Consider the following 17,500-nt stretch of genomic DNA (forward strand, 5'->3'; position numbering starts at 1 on the left):
ACAGGTTACCGATAGGTATAGTTGGTTAGGGTTAGGGTTAGTAATAGGTTATTAACAGGTTACCTCTATGTACCGTTGGTTAGGGTTAGAGTCAGTAATAGGTTATTAACAGGTTACCTCTATGTACCGTTGGTTAGGGTTAGTAAAAGGTTGATAATAGGTTATTAACAGATTACCTCTATGTATCGTCGGTTAGGGTTAGGGTCAGTAATAGGTTGATAATAGGTTATTAACAGGTTACCTCTTTGTATCGTTGGTTAGGGTTAGGGTTAGTAATAGGTTGATAATAGGTTATTAACAGGTTACCTCTTTGTATCGTTGGTTAGGGTCAGTAATAGGTTGATAATAGGTTATTAACAGGTTACCTCTATGTATCGTTGGTTAGGGTCAGTAATAGGTTATTAACAGGTTACCTCTTTGTACCGTTGGTTAGGGTTAGTAATAGGTTGATAATAGGTTATTAACAGGTCACCTCTTTGTATCGTTGGTTAGGGTTAGTAAAAGGTTGATAATAGGTTATTAACAGGTTACTTCTTTGTATCGTTGGTTAGGGTTAGGGTTAGTAAAAGGTTGATAATAGGTTATTAACAGGTTACCTCTTTGTACCGTTGGTTAGGGTTAGTAATAGGTTGATAATAGGTTATTAACAGGTTACCTCTTTGTATCGTTGGTTAGGGTTAGGGTTAGTAAAAGGTTGATAATAGGTTATTAACAGGTTACCTCTTTGTATCGTTGGTTAGGGTCAGTAATAGATTATTAACAGGTCACCTCTATGTATCTTTGGTTAGGGTTAGGGTCAGTAGTAGGTTATTAACAGGTTATGTCTATGTACCGTTGGTTAGTGTTAGGGTTAGTAAAAGGTTGATAAATGGTTATTAACAGATTACCTCTATGTATCGTCGGTTAGGGTTAGTAAAAGGTTGATAAATGGTTATTAACAGGTTACCTCTATGTACCGTTGGTTAGGGTTAATAATAGGTTGATAAATGGTTATTAACAGGTTACCTCTATGTACCTTTGGTTAGGGTTAGGAATAGGTTGATAATAGGTTATTAACAGGTCACCTCTATGTATCGTCGGTTAGGGTTAGTAAAAGGTTGATAATAGGTTATTAACAGGTCACCTCTATGTATCGTTGGTTAGGGTTAGGGTCAGTAATAGGTTATTAACAGGTTATCTCTATGTACCGTTGGTTAGGGTTAGTAAAAGGTTGATAAATGGTTATTAACAGGTTACCTCTATGTATCGTTGGTTAGGGTAAGGGTCAGTAATAGGTTGATAATAGGTTATTAACAGGTTACCTCTATGTATCGTTGGTTAGGGTTAGGGTCAGTAATAGGTTATTAACAGGTTATGTCTATGTACCATTGGTTAGGGTTAGTAAAAGGTTGATAAATGGTTATTAACAGGTTACCTCTATGTACCATTGGTTAGGGTTAGGGTCAGTAATAGGTTATTAACAGGTTATGTCTATGTACCGTTGGTTAGGGTTAGTAAAAGGTTGATAATAGGTTATTAACAGGTCACCTCTATGTACCGTTGGTTAGGGTTAGTAAAAGGTTGATAAATGGTTATTAACAGGTTACATCTATGTATCGTTGGTTAGGGTTAGGGTTAGTAATAGGTTGATAATAGGTTATTAACAGGTTACCTCTTTGTATCGTTGGTTAGGGTTAGGGTCAGTAATAGGTTATTAACAGGTTATCTCTTTGCATCGTTGGTTAGGGTTAGGGTTAGTAATAGGTTGATAATAGGTTATTAACAGGTCACCTCTATGTATCGTTGGTTAGGGTTAGAGTTAGTAATAGGTTGATAATAGGTTATTAACAGGTCACCTCTATGTATCGTTGGTTAGGGTTAGTAATAGGTTGATAATAGGTTATTAACAGGTTACCTCTATGTATCGTTGGTTAGGGTTAGGGTCAGTAATAGGTTATTAACAGGTTATGTCTATGTACCATTGGTTAGGGTTAGTAAAAGGTTGATAAATGGTTATTAACAGGTTACCTCTATGTACCATTGGTTAGGGTTAGGGTTAGGGTCAGTAATAGGTTATTAACAGGTTATGTCTATGTACCGTTGGTTAGGGTTAGTAAAAGGTTGATAATAGGTTATTAACAGGTCACCTCTATGTACCGTTGGTTAGGGTTAGTAAAAGGTTGATAAATGGTTATTAACAGGTTACCTCTATGTATCGTTGGTTAGGGTTAGGGTTAGTAATAGGTTGATAATAGGTCATTAACAGGTTACCTCTTTGTATCGTTGGTTAGGGTTAGGGTCAGTAATAGGTTATTAACAGGTTATCTCTTTGCATCGTTGGTTAGGGTTAGGGTTAGTAATAGGTTGATAATAGGTTATTAACAGGTCACCTCTATGTATCGTTGGTTAGGGTTAGGGTTAGTAATAGGTTGATGATAGGTTATTAACAGGTTACCTCTTTGTATCGTTGGTTAGGGTCAGTAATAGGTTATTAACAGGTTACCTCTATGTACCGTTGGTTAGGGTTAGGGTCAGTAATAGGTTGATAATAGGTTATTAACAGGTTACCTCTATGTACCGTTGGTTAGGGTTAGTAATAGGTTATTAACAGGTTACCTCTATGTACCGTTGGTTAGGGTTAGGGTTAGTAATAGGTTGATAATAGGTTATTAACAGACGACCTCTATGTATCTGTTGCCCATGTGGTGTTTGTGTCTCTGCAGGGCCATGTCTCTGTGCTCTTCACTGATGAAGCGGACCATAGCCTCTCCGTTCCTCCGACCCTGGGCGTTCAGACACAACGCAGCGCCACCTCTGGACAACACACAGCATTACAGCTATTAAAACAATTTCAATACACTACACACCATCATAACAGCAACGAGTTAAACACAACAGACAACACACCACTAGACACTGAACACACATACTTGGCAATGTTGAGTCCTCTGAAGAAGCGAGCGATGTCCTGGTCAGATGACTGCCATGGCAACCCCCTCGCTCTGATCACTGTGTTGTCACACACACGCTCCATCTTACTGCTACACACACACACACGTGCACACGGACACACACACACACACACACCAGTTAGCATCAAATCACTCACCCGCTCCATCCAGCTATGTAAGAACACCAATAAATAGTATCATATCATCTACCTTAGTGCTAATCTATCTTAACGACTCTAGTTACCAAGTGCCGCTTTCAAACTTCTCAGTGACTCTCTCTGGGTTTGAGAATGTGTGACCTACAACAAACAGAAGACCAGAGCAGAAGTCAAAGATAAGCAACAACGACAACATTGTGAGAAAAGTCAGAGTTTGTGTAAGTTAGTGTGTCACTCACATAAGGGTTCCAATAGCAGGGCTAGGACGATGTTGGCCATGGTCTGGACCTGCAGTGCTGCTGTGACCGGTGACAACACGGCTGTTGGATCCAGGACGGCCGTTGGATCCAGGACGGCCGTTGGATCCAGGACGGCTACTGGCTCCACAGTTATATTGAGAGCTGATGAAACCGTGGTCAAGGAGAAAACTACAGGAGAGGAGCAAGCAAGGTGTGTGTGCATGTGTATGTGTGCATGTGTGCATGTGTGTGTGTGTGCATGTGTGTGTGTGTGCATGTGTGTGTGTGTGTGTTAGTCCTGCTTCCTGGTAGGTGTGTAGGGCTGGTCCTGTTGGCTCAACACACAGCATGTTCCTCTTGGAGCTACAGTGAGACACGTCAATTGTGTCTCTATTTGCATTTCAAAACCTCTAGTCCCACAGCCAACACCCTGAGGCCTGCAGACGCCTCCCCCATGGGAGTGTGTTCACTTCAGTATCACACACTCTCGTGCTCTCTCTCTCTCACAACCACGCACGCGCGTGTGCAAGCACACACACACACACACACACACACACACATGCACTAGCAGCATGAACCTACACTACAGAAGCAGGGTTCATGAATGAACCCTGCTTCTGTAGTGTAGGTTCATGCTGCTAATGCGTGTGTGTGTGTGCTCGTGCGTGCGTGGTTGTAAAATGAACCAAGTGTCTTTGCTATGAGTGTCATTGCTGTGAGTGTCATTGCTGTGAGTGTCATTGCTATGAGTGTCATTGCTGTGAGTGTCATTGCTGTGGGTGTCATCGCTGTGAGTGTCATCGCTATGAGTGTCATCGCTATGGGTGTCATCGCTATGAGTGTCATCGCTGTGAGTGTCATCGCTATGAGTGTCATCGCTGTGAGTGTCATCGCTATGAGTGTCATCGCTGTGAGTGTCATCGCTGTGAGTGTCATTGCTGTGAGTGTCATCGCTGTAAGTGTCATTGCTGTGAGTGTCATTGCTGTGAGTGTCATTGCTGTGTTTCTCAGTTGTAAGGATACATTCTGCCATTTTCTGCACCTCCAGGTTCTTGGTGTCTGCAGAGGGGAAGTGCTTCCTGAACTCTTTCCTCAGGTCAAAAAAGGAGTTGAAACATTCTGGCAGTGCCAGGTTCTGCAGAGGAAGACAACTGCAGATATTACGCACTGGGCACAGACGTCAATTCAACGTCTATTCCAAGTTGGTTCAACGTAATTCTATTGAAATGACGTGGAAACAACGTTGATTCAACCAGTGTGTGCCCAGTGGGTAAAGTCCCATACATTAACCCAGGGGAACTGACTGTGGCATGTGCTTGGATCACCAGAGTTTGAGTCTTGCACGGACCAAATATACTGTAGTATGCCCCTTTAAAAACCTTCTGACCATATTATTATTGATTGAACAGTAGAGGAGGAAGAGAACATGTGCAGCCAACCATTGGCAGCTGTTAGGTGTTGGGTCGTATCAGGAGCTACGCTGTCTGTTTACTACCCTCATTTACATATTTACTCATGTCAATAAAGTTAGGTTCCCCATGGGTCTGTATATCATACTAGATGAGGAGAACGGTGTGTGTGTGTGTGTGTGTGTGTGTGTGTGTGTGTGTGTGTGTGTGTGTGTGTGTGTGTGTGTGTGTGTGTGTGTGTGTGTGTGTGTGTGTGTGTGTGTGTGTGTGTGTGTGTGTTCATGTTCAAACAAAGCCAAGACAATATGTCAAGACAACCTCCCATTTCAACATCATGTAGAGCAGGATCTTGCCAGAACAGCTGACAAAACACATTACTTTATGGTTCTGTGAACACCAAATGCTTCTGCTGGAGGTAACTGTGCACCCCGCCCTGCCAGCCTGTACCCTTACCTTGCCCGCAGCTTCGGGGTGGAGAACCTGGCGAATGTGGAGCTGCCCGTCCGTACACACACACACTGACGTGCCCGCGCCCAAGCTGTTCACCTCATTGGTCAATCTCAGATGGAACTGTTTAAAACACAGGAAGAGATCAGCTACAATGTAAACTCTTTAAATCAAGATCAGATAATACATCTGTAATAAACAGTTACAGAACAACTCACTGGTAATATTGAAAATCCACTAACATTTTATTGGTTGAAAGTGTGATCATTATTCTGGTGGTGATGAATAACAATGCAGCCATTTATAATCTCATTATTCAGCAAGCGCCAAAACGTTGACCACAGTATACAATTTCAACCAATGAGTTATAACTGTTTACTACTCACTAATAAACCACCTATTAATGCTGACTTTTTAAACTGAGTCTACCTTAATGGAAAGTATTACCATGAAGACAAAATATTTACAAAAACATCCAAATATAGGCTTACACCTTAATGCTTGTGATAAAGTCCCACTTGAATGGCTGGATGTTACTTTCAGTGGCTGGAAACGATTTATGGGGTGATGTCATCACTGTTTGTGTGTGTATGTCTGTCTATTGTCTTTTGTCTATGTATGGTTTATATTTTTGGTTCAGATAACCACCCAGAGAACAAGCACTTTAATTGCTGCTAGTTGTATAAGCCTCATTATTCAATTTGGGTGGTCATTTGCATTACTAAGCTGTAAAGATCCACACCTCATCACTCAATGGACTTTTACAACTGTCTCTAAGGCTGTCAAATAAAATGCCATCAAATCTATAGGGATCGAAAACGATGATTAATTATTAGCCAATCATAATTAGATATCCCAGGATCAAGGCCTAAATAAACAATCAATTGTTATAAAACTCCAATTAATGCATCGGTGCCCCTGATTTCGAGTGAAGAATGAATGGATGACAAAGCAGAATCTGATGAAGTCAAAAATGTATTTCATAAAAATCACGAGACAACAGATATTGTCTGTACCAGGTTTAGCGCGTGCTCCAAGCCTGTGACTGTAGAGACAGACTCCTCGCTGTCTTCTCTCTCCCCCAGACAATCTTCTGCCAGGTCCGAGTGCTCAGGCCGTATTAACACCTCATTCACCTTTCCCAACTGGACCAGAGAGAAAACACACACACTTCAGTACATTTAAAATAACAACGTCATTATCAAATGTACATTTTCATAGGCTATAGGCATGTGTACACTTAAAAAACACACTTTAATATGCATAATGGAGTAGCCGATTTATGGCACACTTATGATCAGTTTTGTCATTAGACCTCATAAACAAAAGAAAGGTGGTCGTCTATATTTTAAAGATGACCTTTTTGTTCTTCAAGTCCACGAGCTGCCACACCAACTGCTCGAGCTCCGTCTCGTCCGAACCCAAGAGGTCTCCGCTCGCACCAGATGTGGTGGTGAACAACACCGCCAGGTAGTCTACCTGAGCCGTCATTTTCAGGATAAATACAAAGGGACTCTAATTACACCCAAAGTAATAGAAAATAACCTACAGCTACACCCCCAGAACAGTATAGAACCCAAAGAATCCAGCCACCCACACCCAGACACCTATGCGCAAAGGTGTGCTCAGCAACTCCAGATATTTTTAGTGGCTTCTTGATTGCTTGATAATCTATGCAAAATCTCCGGCACACCTCATCGCAGTGTAATGGCTGAATGTTCCCTTTTTTGTGATGCACCTACCTGTGTGCGCTGCGGACCACGTGACCCAGGTATCTACCTGCATGGGGCGTATTCATTACGCCGATTCTGTTACAATGCGCTTCTTAAACGGAAGCAAACGGGACGAAACGGAGAGGGACCTACCTGCATTTGTCCAATAGAAACTCGTGTTTCCTCTGTTTGCTTTCGTTTGGTTCTTAATAACCTGTAAACGATTTCCGTAATGAATACACCCCTTCTCTTTCTGAGTGCTGTCCCTATTGGTGCTTTCAAACAGGGACGTGGCACGGCATCGCGACAAACCCATCGGCCCGACCTGAACAACATACATGAGAAGAACAACAATCTCATATACTAGCCTACAAACTGATCATTGCCTAGTTTTTATCTCTATTCATGAGTAGACGAGTGCATAGGCTATTTCCAAATGCTACCCTTGGCATATAGGCTGCAGTGGGAAATGTTATTGAAAACAATGTAATGTAACATAATGTTGTTTTCTGCATTTCTGCTACTGCTGAGAAAATATTGAGACCAGCCAATCGTGGCAAATCAGTGACATCATTACAATAAAGTTTATAAGGCCTATTTAAAAATAAACAGTGATGAAATATGTAGATCCATTGTTTTCATTTAGGCTATTGTAAAATACATGTATCAAATATTCAAAGTCAGGCTATTGCCTGTTTTATTACGGCATCTTTTATAACTTATTATGAGAGTGCCATTGCCAGAAGCCTGAATCATATTTGATGAACTCTCCACTATGCACCGACCTCAGATCAGTTTGTGTTGTTACTCATTGGTAACAAAATAGGTTTAAACTGATTCGGGGTCTGTCTTTACAGAACTGCTTGCCGTCGGGTTTTAAAACCCGGAAACCGTTGTGGCTAGATCCGGAAGTTTACCCCAAGTGAAAACAGAAAAACATGGCGGGGGACACTTTAACGGAGCTACTTTTTCTGGATACATTCAAACATCAGAGTGCAGAGGTAGCTAAATGTGTTAATACCACTTGCTATTTTATCCCAGGAGTGTACTTTGCTGAGATTCCAGTTAGCTAACTAACTACGGCTTCTGATCCCCCGTTCCCCTAGGCTAATGCTAACACAGTGGCCACCATACATAATAACTAAATCGTCCTTCCAAACTAAGTGTGATGCATTGTTTCCTAGCAAGGTATTACGTTTTTAAGTAGGTTACGGGTTCTTATATTCAGTGGTCTCTTCTACAGTTGCAGCGGGGATAGGGATACGTGAAACTAGCTAGCCATAACGGACAACGGGACAGTCGGCAACGGCGTGTGCGCAGATTGTTTACCCGCTTGCTACTCACACAGCTAACGTGTACGTTTAACTTGCTAGTTAGCGACTCGCACGGTTTACGTTACACAGACCGTTTTAAGACTGTTCATCTTTACAGATATAGCCTACAATTACTGTCTGCAGATGAATACACGAAATTCCCAGTTGTGTAAGTCGCTCTGGATAAGAGCGTCTGCTAAATGATGTAAATGTCCTTTTTGTTTTTGTATGGCACAAAAAAGTGCTGACTGTTTTTGTTGTGCGCATGGTCTAAATAAAAATCTAATTACATTTTATTTTTCACATACGCCGAATACAACGGATGTGGTAGGGCCTTACAGTGAAATTATTGAAATGTGTTGTGTCTAGCTGACCAATGTGGATGTGGTGCGGTTCCCGTGTGGGGTCCTGATCACAGAGGTGCGTGTCATTCCCCCTGGAATTAAAGCACACACCAGCCTGCCAGACAACCGGGCATTCGGGTAAGAAACCATCATTCAAGGTGTATAAGGGAGAGCTAAACAAATATATACTACTAGCTATGTGCATGTGACATCTGAGACTGGGATGTTTATGAGGGGAACTTCAGGGGCCTCAATCAATCATGCATAGGCACAAATATGTGCGTAAACCATGAGTGGGATCATTTCCACGCAAAGTGTGCGATTTATCAATATGAACATTTGCCATGACCGTGTTCACACAGTGCCAAGTGGTGGAATAATGGCTTGATCACACCTACAGCCTCATTGTGCAAAATGGAATGCAGCGTCATCTGGATATGTGTGCAACTAAATTCAACATTCACCTTCTGCTACCATTAATGTCAAACCGTCTACCATACAATTTGATGCATAAATTCAATAAATCCAATGTATGCACCACATAGAACACACTGTAGCGCAATTCTGCAAGGCAAACGCAGCATTCCGTTGGAAATGAATGTACTTCTAGTGTACCGAAACGCAATGACGCTGTCGGTGTGATCAAGGTGTAAGGGAACTGTCAAGCGTAGAATGGGGGGAAATTTACTGCTCAAAAAAATAAAGGGAACACTTAAACAACACAATGTAACTCCAAGTCAATCACACTTCTGTGAAATCAAACTGTCCACTTAGGAAGCAACACTGATTGACAATACATTTCACATGTTGTTGTGCAAATGGAATAGACAACAGGTGGAAATTATAGGCAATTAGCAAGACACCCCCAATAAAGGAGTGGTTCTGCGGGTGGTGACCACAGACCACTTCTCAGTTCCTATGCTTCCTGGCTGATGTTTTGGTCACTTTTGAATGCTGGCGGTGCTTTCACTCTAGTGGTAGCATGAGACGGAGTCTACAACCCACACAAGTGGCTCAGGTAGTGCAGCTCATCCAGGATGGCACATCAATGCGAGCTGTGGCAAGAAGGTTTGCTGTGTCTGTCAGCGTAGTGTCCAGAGCATGGAGGCGCTACCAGGAGACAGGCCAGTACATCAGGAGACGTGGAGGAGGCCGTAGGAGGGCAACAACCCAGCAGCAGGACCGCTACCTCCGCCTTTGTGCAAGGAGGAGCACTGCCAGTGCCCTGCAAAATGACCTCCAGCAGGCCACAAATGTGCATGTGTCTGCTCAAACGGTCAGAAACAGACTCCATGAGGGTGGTATGAGGGCCCGACGTCCACAGGTGGGGGTTGTGCTTACAGCCCAACACCGTGCAGGACGTTTGGCATTTGCCAGAGAACACCAAGATTGGCAAATTCGCCACTGGCGCCCTGTGCTCTTCACAGATGAAAGCAGGTTCACACTGAGCACGTGACAGACGTGACAGAGTCTGGAGACGCCGTGGAGAACGTTCTGCTGCCTGCAACATCCTCCAGCATGACCGGTTTGGCGGTGGGTCAGTCATGGTGTGGGGTGGCATTTCTTTGGGGGGCCGCACAGCCCTCCATGTGCTCGCCAGAGGTAGCCTGACTGCCATTAGGTACCGAGATGAGATCCTCAGACCCCTTGTGAGACCTTATGCTGGTGCAGTTGGCCCTGGGTTCCTCCTAATGCAAGACAATGCTAGACCTCATGTGGCTGGAGTATGTCAGCAGTTCCTGCAAGAGGAAGGCATTGATGCTATGGACTGGCCCGCCCGTTCCCCAGACCTGAATCCAATTGAGCACATCTGGGACATCATGTCTCGCTCCATCCACCAACGCCACGTTGCACCACAGACTGTCCAGGAGTTGGCGGATGTTTTAGTCCAGGTCTGGGAGGAGATCCCTCAGGAGACCATCCGCCACCTCATCAGGAGCATGCCCAGGCGTTGTAGGGAGGTCATACAGGCACGTGGACGCCACACACACTACTGAGCCTCATTTTGACTTTTTTTAAGGACATTACATCAAAGTTGGATCAGCCTGTAGTGTGGTTTTCCACTTTAATTATGAGTGTGACTCCAAATCCAGACCTCCATGGGTTGATAAATTGGATTTCCATTGATTATTTTTGTGTGATTTTGTTGTCAGCACATTCAACTATGTAAAGAAAAAATTATTTAATAAGATTATTTCATTCATTCAGATCTAGGATGTGTTATTTTAGTGTTCCCTTTATTTTTTTGAGCAGTGTATATGTTGAAAATGTCTGAAATTGTGATGGAGTAATAATTCAATCATTTTTCGATGTCATTGTATTTCCATTGTGAATTCATGCAACATATCTTGACAGGCATATCATTTGACCACCAGTGCATTTGTTACTATAATAATTCACATAAAGTACAGTCATTTGTTAATTTTTTTGTTTAACCTTTATTTAACTAGGCAAGTCAGTTAAGACAAATTATTATTTACAATGACTCCCTACCCCGGCCAAACCCAGACGATGCTGGGTCAATTGTGCGCCACCCTATGGGATGCCCAATCACGGCAGGATGTGATACAGCCTGGATTCGAACCAGGGACTGTAGTGATGCCTCTTGCACTGAGATGCAGTGCCTTAGACCGCTGCGCCACTCGGGATCGCAAAGTTTGAGGCACGTGTGAAAGTGAAACCATTGTTGAAATATGATAAAAGACTTGAGATAATGGGAAATTAAATGAGCGGTTGATCAAATTTTACACATTTAACAGATGTTACTGCAGGTGTAGTGAAATACTTGTGTTCGTTGCTCCAACAGTGCAGTAGTATCTGTGCAGTAGTATGATCTTGCTCAGAAAGTACCGATTGGTTTTGGGAAATTATATATGATGAGCCAATCTTTTAGGATTTTTGTGAGGACTTAAGACTTACTTTAAAAAGGCTGTCCACCCTCAGGTTTTTGGCATCGGGAGCTTGCCGATCGGCATCTCACAGCTTCGATGAGACAGTGTTTTGGATGCAATCAAACTGTAACGTACAATTTCCTTACACCGTCGTCCAACAGGTTGAAGTCAAGAGGGGTTTCTTTGCCATCAATGGGTTCCCAAATACAAACGGAGCAATAGACGGCACCCACATCGCCATAAAAACACCATCCCAAAACGAGTTGAACTATGTGAACAGAAAAGGCTTCCCCTCTTAATGTGCAGGTGATCATTTATGTGATGGGCAGAAGACGCTGCTGAATGTGGTGGCCAATGTTGGCCTATACGCCTACAGGAAGGAGCTGTTGAGGATGGATGGCTTATTCCTGACTGTTGTCTACTCATTTGAAGTAGATTTGCCATTGCTAAAGCAACTCATTGTCTTAATGGTTTTACTGGTCAAGCCACAACTGAGAGACAAATAAAACCTTTTGGTTGTACTCAGTCTCTGACACTAGCACCTCCTATTTTCTTAGCTTTCTTTGGTTGCAACGTTGTATATCCTGGTATGGTGTGGTATATTCCCCACGGGCTTTAAAGGGATGATTTTGACCATGTATGATTAATTGGGGGCGTTTCAAAATGCAAATAGCCAAGGTCGTGCACGAGCACTGAGGCTGAGATCATTTGGTATTTATCAACGATTATCTCCTACCGGTGTACGCATGAAGCTCGTAGGATTGTTAGAAAAAGTGTGATTTATCAATGTGTACGAACATTCTAAATTCTGTTCGTAAGAAGTATTTTATAGAAGTTTCTACGCAATATTGATAAATGAGGCCCCAGAGATGTAATGTTCAGTTTGGCCTCATTCTCACCGGGGTAGTTGGGTGATTTGTGAGGTAATCGTAACCGGACAGATGGGATCTCTCATGTGGCTGAAAGGGGGGCTGAGTGGTGATGTCATATCCTGTTCCTGTCTGTGTTTCCAGGGAGACATCGCCTCATTCCTTCCAGCTGGAGCTTTTCTTCAACAACCTCACAAAACCCAGCAGCGCCTGCTTCCACAGACTGGGCAGGTCAGTAACACTTTGTACATTCTATTTGAATTGAATGTATTTGTGTAAAAGACATATACAACAGAAATGTACAATGTGGACCCAGAGGATAGCACTTAAAAGTATTAATTAAAGCACTTGTTTCCAAAGAGTGGTTCTCGAATATACCTCTACTACTCTCTGTCTGTATCCCTCTTTCTCTACCTCTCTCTCTCTGTCTGTATCCCTCTCTCTCTACTTCTCTCTCTCTGTCTGTATCCCTCTTTCTCTACCTCTGTCTCTCTCTGTTTGTATCTCTTTCTCTCTACCTCTTCCTCTGTCTGTATCCCTCTTTGTCTGCCTCTCTCTGTCTCTATCCCTCTCTCTACCTCTCTCGCTGTCTGTATCCCTCTCTCTCTGTCTGTATCCCTCTCTCTATCTCTCTCTCTGTCTGTATCCCTCTCTCTACCTCTCTCTCTGTCTGTATCCCTCTCTCTACCTCTTCCTCTCTGTCTGTATCCCTCTCTCTCTACCTCTCTCTCTGTCTGTATCCCTCTTTCTCTACCTCTTCCTCTCTGTCTGTATCCCTCTATCTCTCTCTCTGTCTGTATCCCTCTCTCTCTACCTCTGTCTCTCTCTGTCTGTATCTCTCTCTTCCTCTTCCTCTCTCTGTCTGTATCCCTCTCTCTCTACCTCTTCCTCTGTCTCTGTCGCTCCTGCCCTCCCAGTATCTGTCTATGTCTCTCTCCCGCCCCTCCCTTTTTTTCACTTCCCAGAATGTGTCTATAAAAGTATTTGAGAGCTCAAGTCTCACCTGTAGAACCTGTCAGGGCAGAGACCAATCTGTGACGACTGTCTTAGTCCTTGTTCACTCTGAGACGGGTCGCCAGAAACGTAGCCCTGTTGCTGCACCTGCTGAATCACACACAACAGACTGTAGAACCCAGAATGCCACATGGAGCATTCCAACAGAGAACACAGGCACAACCTAATGTTAGTCAAGCGCTCACAGGCCGTTGTTGTTCACCTGAGAGAGAGCTTGCAGTACATCAGCCCCTCTACTGTAGCCTGCTCCACTACTAATGGAAATGTAATAATTCTGTCTCTCTTTCTCTCGCTGGCTCGTCCTTACAGTTTTGAATATGACGAAAACAAGTCCATCGTTTTCAGGCCCAATGGAAAGGTAAAGACTCCTCCCCCCTCTGTCTGTAGAAGGTCACTGTTTTCTCTACAGGTGAACGGTGTTGTGTGTGTCGCTGTGTGTTTGTAATGGTGAGTGTGTGTGTTGTGTAGGTGAACACAGATGGTCTGGTGCTGCGTGGATGGTACACCAGCCTGACGGTGGCGGTGTACGGTACAGCAGAAAGGTCACATGGTCATGACCGGGACTCTCCCCCACCTCCCCCTCCCCCACCCCCCCAACAACAGACTGGCCTCAAGAGGATCATCAAACAAGGTGGGTGAAGACTCATACTAGGGTTGCCAGGATACCACTATCACAATACTATCATATTTTCCATGGCAAAAAGGAAAACACAAGGTGGACTAAACTATGTGTGTCTCAGAGTGGGATAAGGAGGAGCAGTATAATGGCAGTCCTCCCAGACCAGCACCCAGAGGCCCCCGCACCCCTCCTGGACCGCCCCCACCAGATGATGATGATGAGGAGCTGGTCCCAGTGACCGGTAACACACACACACACACTTCTCTGCGTCTCTATGTTCATCTCACAGGGACAGATTTCATACTGTATATTCAACTAGCTAACCTTGCCAAAAGTAACGTTTCCATGTATTTGTGCAAGCTTGTATCCGTGTATACCTGATGCCCTCTTTGGTTGCCGTGATAACCGACTGTGGTGTCCATGGTGACTGTCAGTTGGAGTGGCCAAGGCGGAGCCGACTGAAAGAGGGGAGGACTACCTGGAGGCCGTCTCACCTGAGCGCAGCTCACTGCCCGCCGACGAACCCTACTCAGACGCCGAGCCTGAGGAAGAGGGGGAGGAGGAAGAGGAGGAAGAGCCGGAAGAAGAGGACGATGCACGGACGGAGTGTAGCGCCCCTGAGGATGAGGAGGAGGAAGAGGAGGAGGATGAGGGTGAGGAGGAGGAAGAGATGGAGGAAGGTAGGGGGGCTCAGACAGTGTGTGTGTGCTCTGGCATGCTGCTCAGACCCCTCAACCCTACACCCTGCTCAGACCCCTCAACCCTACACCCTGCTCAGACCCCTCAACCCTGTTCAGACCCCTCAACCCTACACCCTGTTCAGACTCCTCAACCCTACACCCTGTCCAGACCCCTCAACCCTACACCCTGTTCAGACCCCTCAACCCTACACCCTGTTCAGACCCCTCAACCCTACACCCTGTTCAGACCCCTCAACCCCACACCCTGTTCAGACCCCTCAACCCTACACCCTGTCCAGACCCCTCAACCCCACACCCTGTTCAGACCCCTCAACCCTACACCCTGTTCAGACCCCTCAACCCTACACCCTGTTCAGACCCCTCAACCCCACACCCTGTTCAGACCCCTCAACCCTACACCCTGTTCAGACCCCTCAACCCTACACCCTGTTCAGACCTCTCAACCCTACACCCTGTTCAGACCCCTCAACACCACACCCTGCTCAGACCCCTCAACCCTACATCCTGCTCAGACCCCTCAACCCCACACCCTGTTCAGACCCCTCAACTCTACACCCTGCTCAGACCCCTCAACCCCACACCCTGTTCAGACCCCTCAACCCTACACCCTGCTCAGACCCCTCAACCCCACACCCTGTCCAGACCCCTCAACCCTACACCCTGTTCAGACCCCTCAAACCTACACCCTGCTCAGACCCCTCAACCCTACACCCTCAGACCCCTCAACCCTACACCCTGTTCAGACCCCTCAACCCCTACACCCTGTTCAGACCCCTACACCCTGCTCAGACCCCTACACCCTGCTCAGACCCCTCAACCCTACACCCTGTTCAGACCCCTCAACCCCTACACCCTGTTCAGACCCCTCAACCCTACACCCTGTTCAGACCCCTCAACCCTACACCCTGTTCAGACCCCTCAACCCTACACCCTGCTCAGACCCCTACACCCTGCTCAGACCCCTACACCCTGCTCAGACCCCTCAACCCTACACCATGCTCAGACCCCTCAACCCCTACACCCTGTTCAGACCCCTCAACCCTACACCCTGCTCAGACCCCTACACCCTGTTCAGACCCCTCAACCCTACACCCTGTTCAGACACCTCAACCCTACACCCTGCTCAGACCCCTCAACCCTACACCCAGTCCAGACCCCTATACCCTGTTCAGACCCCTCAACCCTACACCCTGTCCAGACCCCTACACCCTGCTCAGACCCCTCAACCCCACACCCTGCTCAGACCCCTCAACCCTACACCCTGCTCAGACCCCTCAACCCTACACCCTGTCCAGACCCCTCAACTCTACACCCTGTTCAGACCCCTCAACCCTACACCCTGCTCAGACCCCTCAACCCCACACCCTGTTCAGACCCCTCAACCCTACACCCTGTTCAGACCCCTCAACCCTACACCCTGTCCAGACCCCTACACCCTGTTCAGACCCCTCAACCCTACACCCTGTTCAGACCCCTCAACCCTACACCCTGTTCAGACCCCTCAACCCTACACCCTGCTCAGACCCCTACACCCTGCTCAGACTCCTACACCCTGCTCAGACCCCTCAACCCTACACCATGCTCAGACCCCTCAACCCCTACACCCTGTTCAGACCCCTACACCCTGTTCAGACCCCTCAACCCTACACCATGTCCAGACCCCTACACCCTGCTCAGACCCCTCAACCCCACACCCTGTTCAGACCCCTCAACCCCACACCCTGCTCAGACCCCTCAACCCCACACCCTGTTCAGACCCCTCAACCCCACACCCTGCTCAGACCCCTCAACCCCACACCCTGTTCAGACCCCTCAACCCCACACCCTGTTCAGACCCCTCAACCCTACACCCTGTCCAGACCCCTCAACCCTACACCCTGCTCAGACCCCTCAACCCTACACCCTGTTCAGACCTCTCAACCCTACACCCTGTTCAGACCCCTCAACCCTACACCCTGTTCAGACCCCTCAACCCTACACCCTGCTCAGACCCCTCAACCCTACACCCTGTTCAGACCCCTCAACCCTACACCCTGTTCAGACCCCTCAACCCTACACCCTGTTCAGACCCCTCAACCCCACACCCTGCTCAGACCCCTCATCCCTACACCCTGTTCAGACCCCTCAACCCTACACCCTGTTCAGACCCCTCAACCCTACACCCTGTTCAGACCCCTCAACCCTACACCCTGTTCAGACCCCTCAACCCCACACCCTGCTCAGACCCCTCATCCCTACACCCTGTTCAGACCCCTCATCCCTACACCCTGTTCAGACCCCTCAACCCTACACCCTGTTCAGACCCCTCAACCCTACACCCTGTTCAGACCCCTCAACCCTACACCCTGTTCAGACCCCTCAACCCTACACCCTGCTCAGACCCCTCAACCCTACACCCTGTTCAGACCCTTACACCCTACACCCTGCTCAGTGCCATTCCAACCAGCCTAACCAGTTGTAATCATAAGGCTTAGAGCCATGGCTGTTGCTGCTGTAGTATCAGATCCCCTTGCATGACAAACTAACTGTGCCTGTGTGCTGTGATTCTCTCTCATTCTTATCTCTTGGTTGAGTGAACAGTCATTTCATCATGTTATTCATGTTTTAGCACTTATGTGAGTGTTGTGAGGCCTTTTCTTTTTCTGTGTTTGTTTTTGTTGTTTTACAATATTTCTCTCTCCCTCACCCTCCTTCACTCACCCTCCCTCCCTCCTCTCTCCAGGTGATGATGGTTATGAGCAGATCAGTAGTGATGAGGATGACTTGGACAATGGGAGTTTTAAGCTGCCCAGTTTTGACATTGACTACACCCCTGAAGACCTGGCCTCTGTGCCCCCAGTCCAGTACGACCCCT

The 17,500-nt window shown here is 46.2% G+C and overlaps 2 protein-coding genes across 8 annotated transcripts in view; one reads left to right on the forward strand and one right to left on the reverse strand.

Annotated features, from left to right (window-relative positions):
- The window catches only part of LOC115187598 (epithelial splicing regulatory protein 1), an 18,825-nt gene extending 11,913 nt beyond the window's left edge, over window positions 1-6,912 (reverse strand). For 3 of the 4 annotated variants that reach the window (XM_029746565.1, XM_029746554.1, XM_029746575.1), the window contains exons 1-8: window positions 6,543-6,912; window positions 6,200-6,328; window positions 5,190-5,306; window positions 4,351-4,462; window positions 3,328-3,489; window positions 3,175-3,229; window positions 2,910-3,020; window positions 2,661-2,793 (exon numbers count right to left, since the gene is read on the reverse strand). In XM_029746565.1, the coding sequence (XP_029602425.1) occupies window positions 2,661-2,793; window positions 2,910-3,020; window positions 3,175-3,229; window positions 3,328-3,489; window positions 4,351-4,462; window positions 5,190-5,306; window positions 6,200-6,328; window positions 6,543-6,674 (951 nt within the window). In that variant the 5' untranslated portion in view covers window positions 6,675-6,912. The remainder of the gene's footprint in view (window positions 1-2,660; window positions 2,794-2,909; window positions 3,021-3,174; window positions 3,230-3,327; window positions 3,490-4,350; window positions 4,463-5,189; window positions 5,307-6,199; window positions 6,329-6,542) is intronic. The other variant, XM_029746582.1, reaches the window with a different exon arrangement.
- Window positions 6,913-7,793: 881 nt separating this feature from the next.
- The window catches only part of LOC115187626 (protein virilizer homolog), a 25,293-nt gene continuing 15,586 nt past the window's right edge, over window positions 7,794-17,500 (forward strand). For 3 of the 4 annotated variants that reach the window (XM_029746598.1, XM_029746605.1, XM_029746609.1), the window contains exons 1-8: window positions 7,794-7,896; window positions 8,578-8,690; window positions 12,457-12,543; window positions 13,636-13,684; window positions 13,795-13,957; window positions 14,067-14,186; window positions 14,380-14,625; window positions 17,369-17,500. The exon at window positions 17,369-17,500 is cut by the window's right edge and continues 590 nt beyond it. In XM_029746598.1, coding sequence (XP_029602458.1) covers window positions 7,834-7,896; window positions 8,578-8,690; window positions 12,457-12,543; window positions 13,636-13,684; window positions 13,795-13,957; window positions 14,067-14,186; window positions 14,380-14,625; window positions 17,369-17,500 — 973 coding nt within the window. In that variant the 5' untranslated portion in view covers window positions 7,794-7,833. The remainder of the gene's footprint in view (window positions 7,897-8,577; window positions 8,691-12,456; window positions 12,544-13,635; window positions 13,685-13,794; window positions 13,958-14,066; window positions 14,187-14,379; window positions 14,626-17,368) is intronic. The other variant, XM_029746618.1, reaches the window with a different exon arrangement.

Source organism: Salmo trutta, chromosome 3 (genome assembly GCF_901001165.1).
Source record: "Salmo trutta chromosome 3, fSalTru1.1, whole genome shotgun sequence".
Lineage (NCBI taxonomy): Eukaryota > Metazoa > Chordata > Actinopteri > Salmoniformes > Salmonidae > Salmo > Salmo trutta.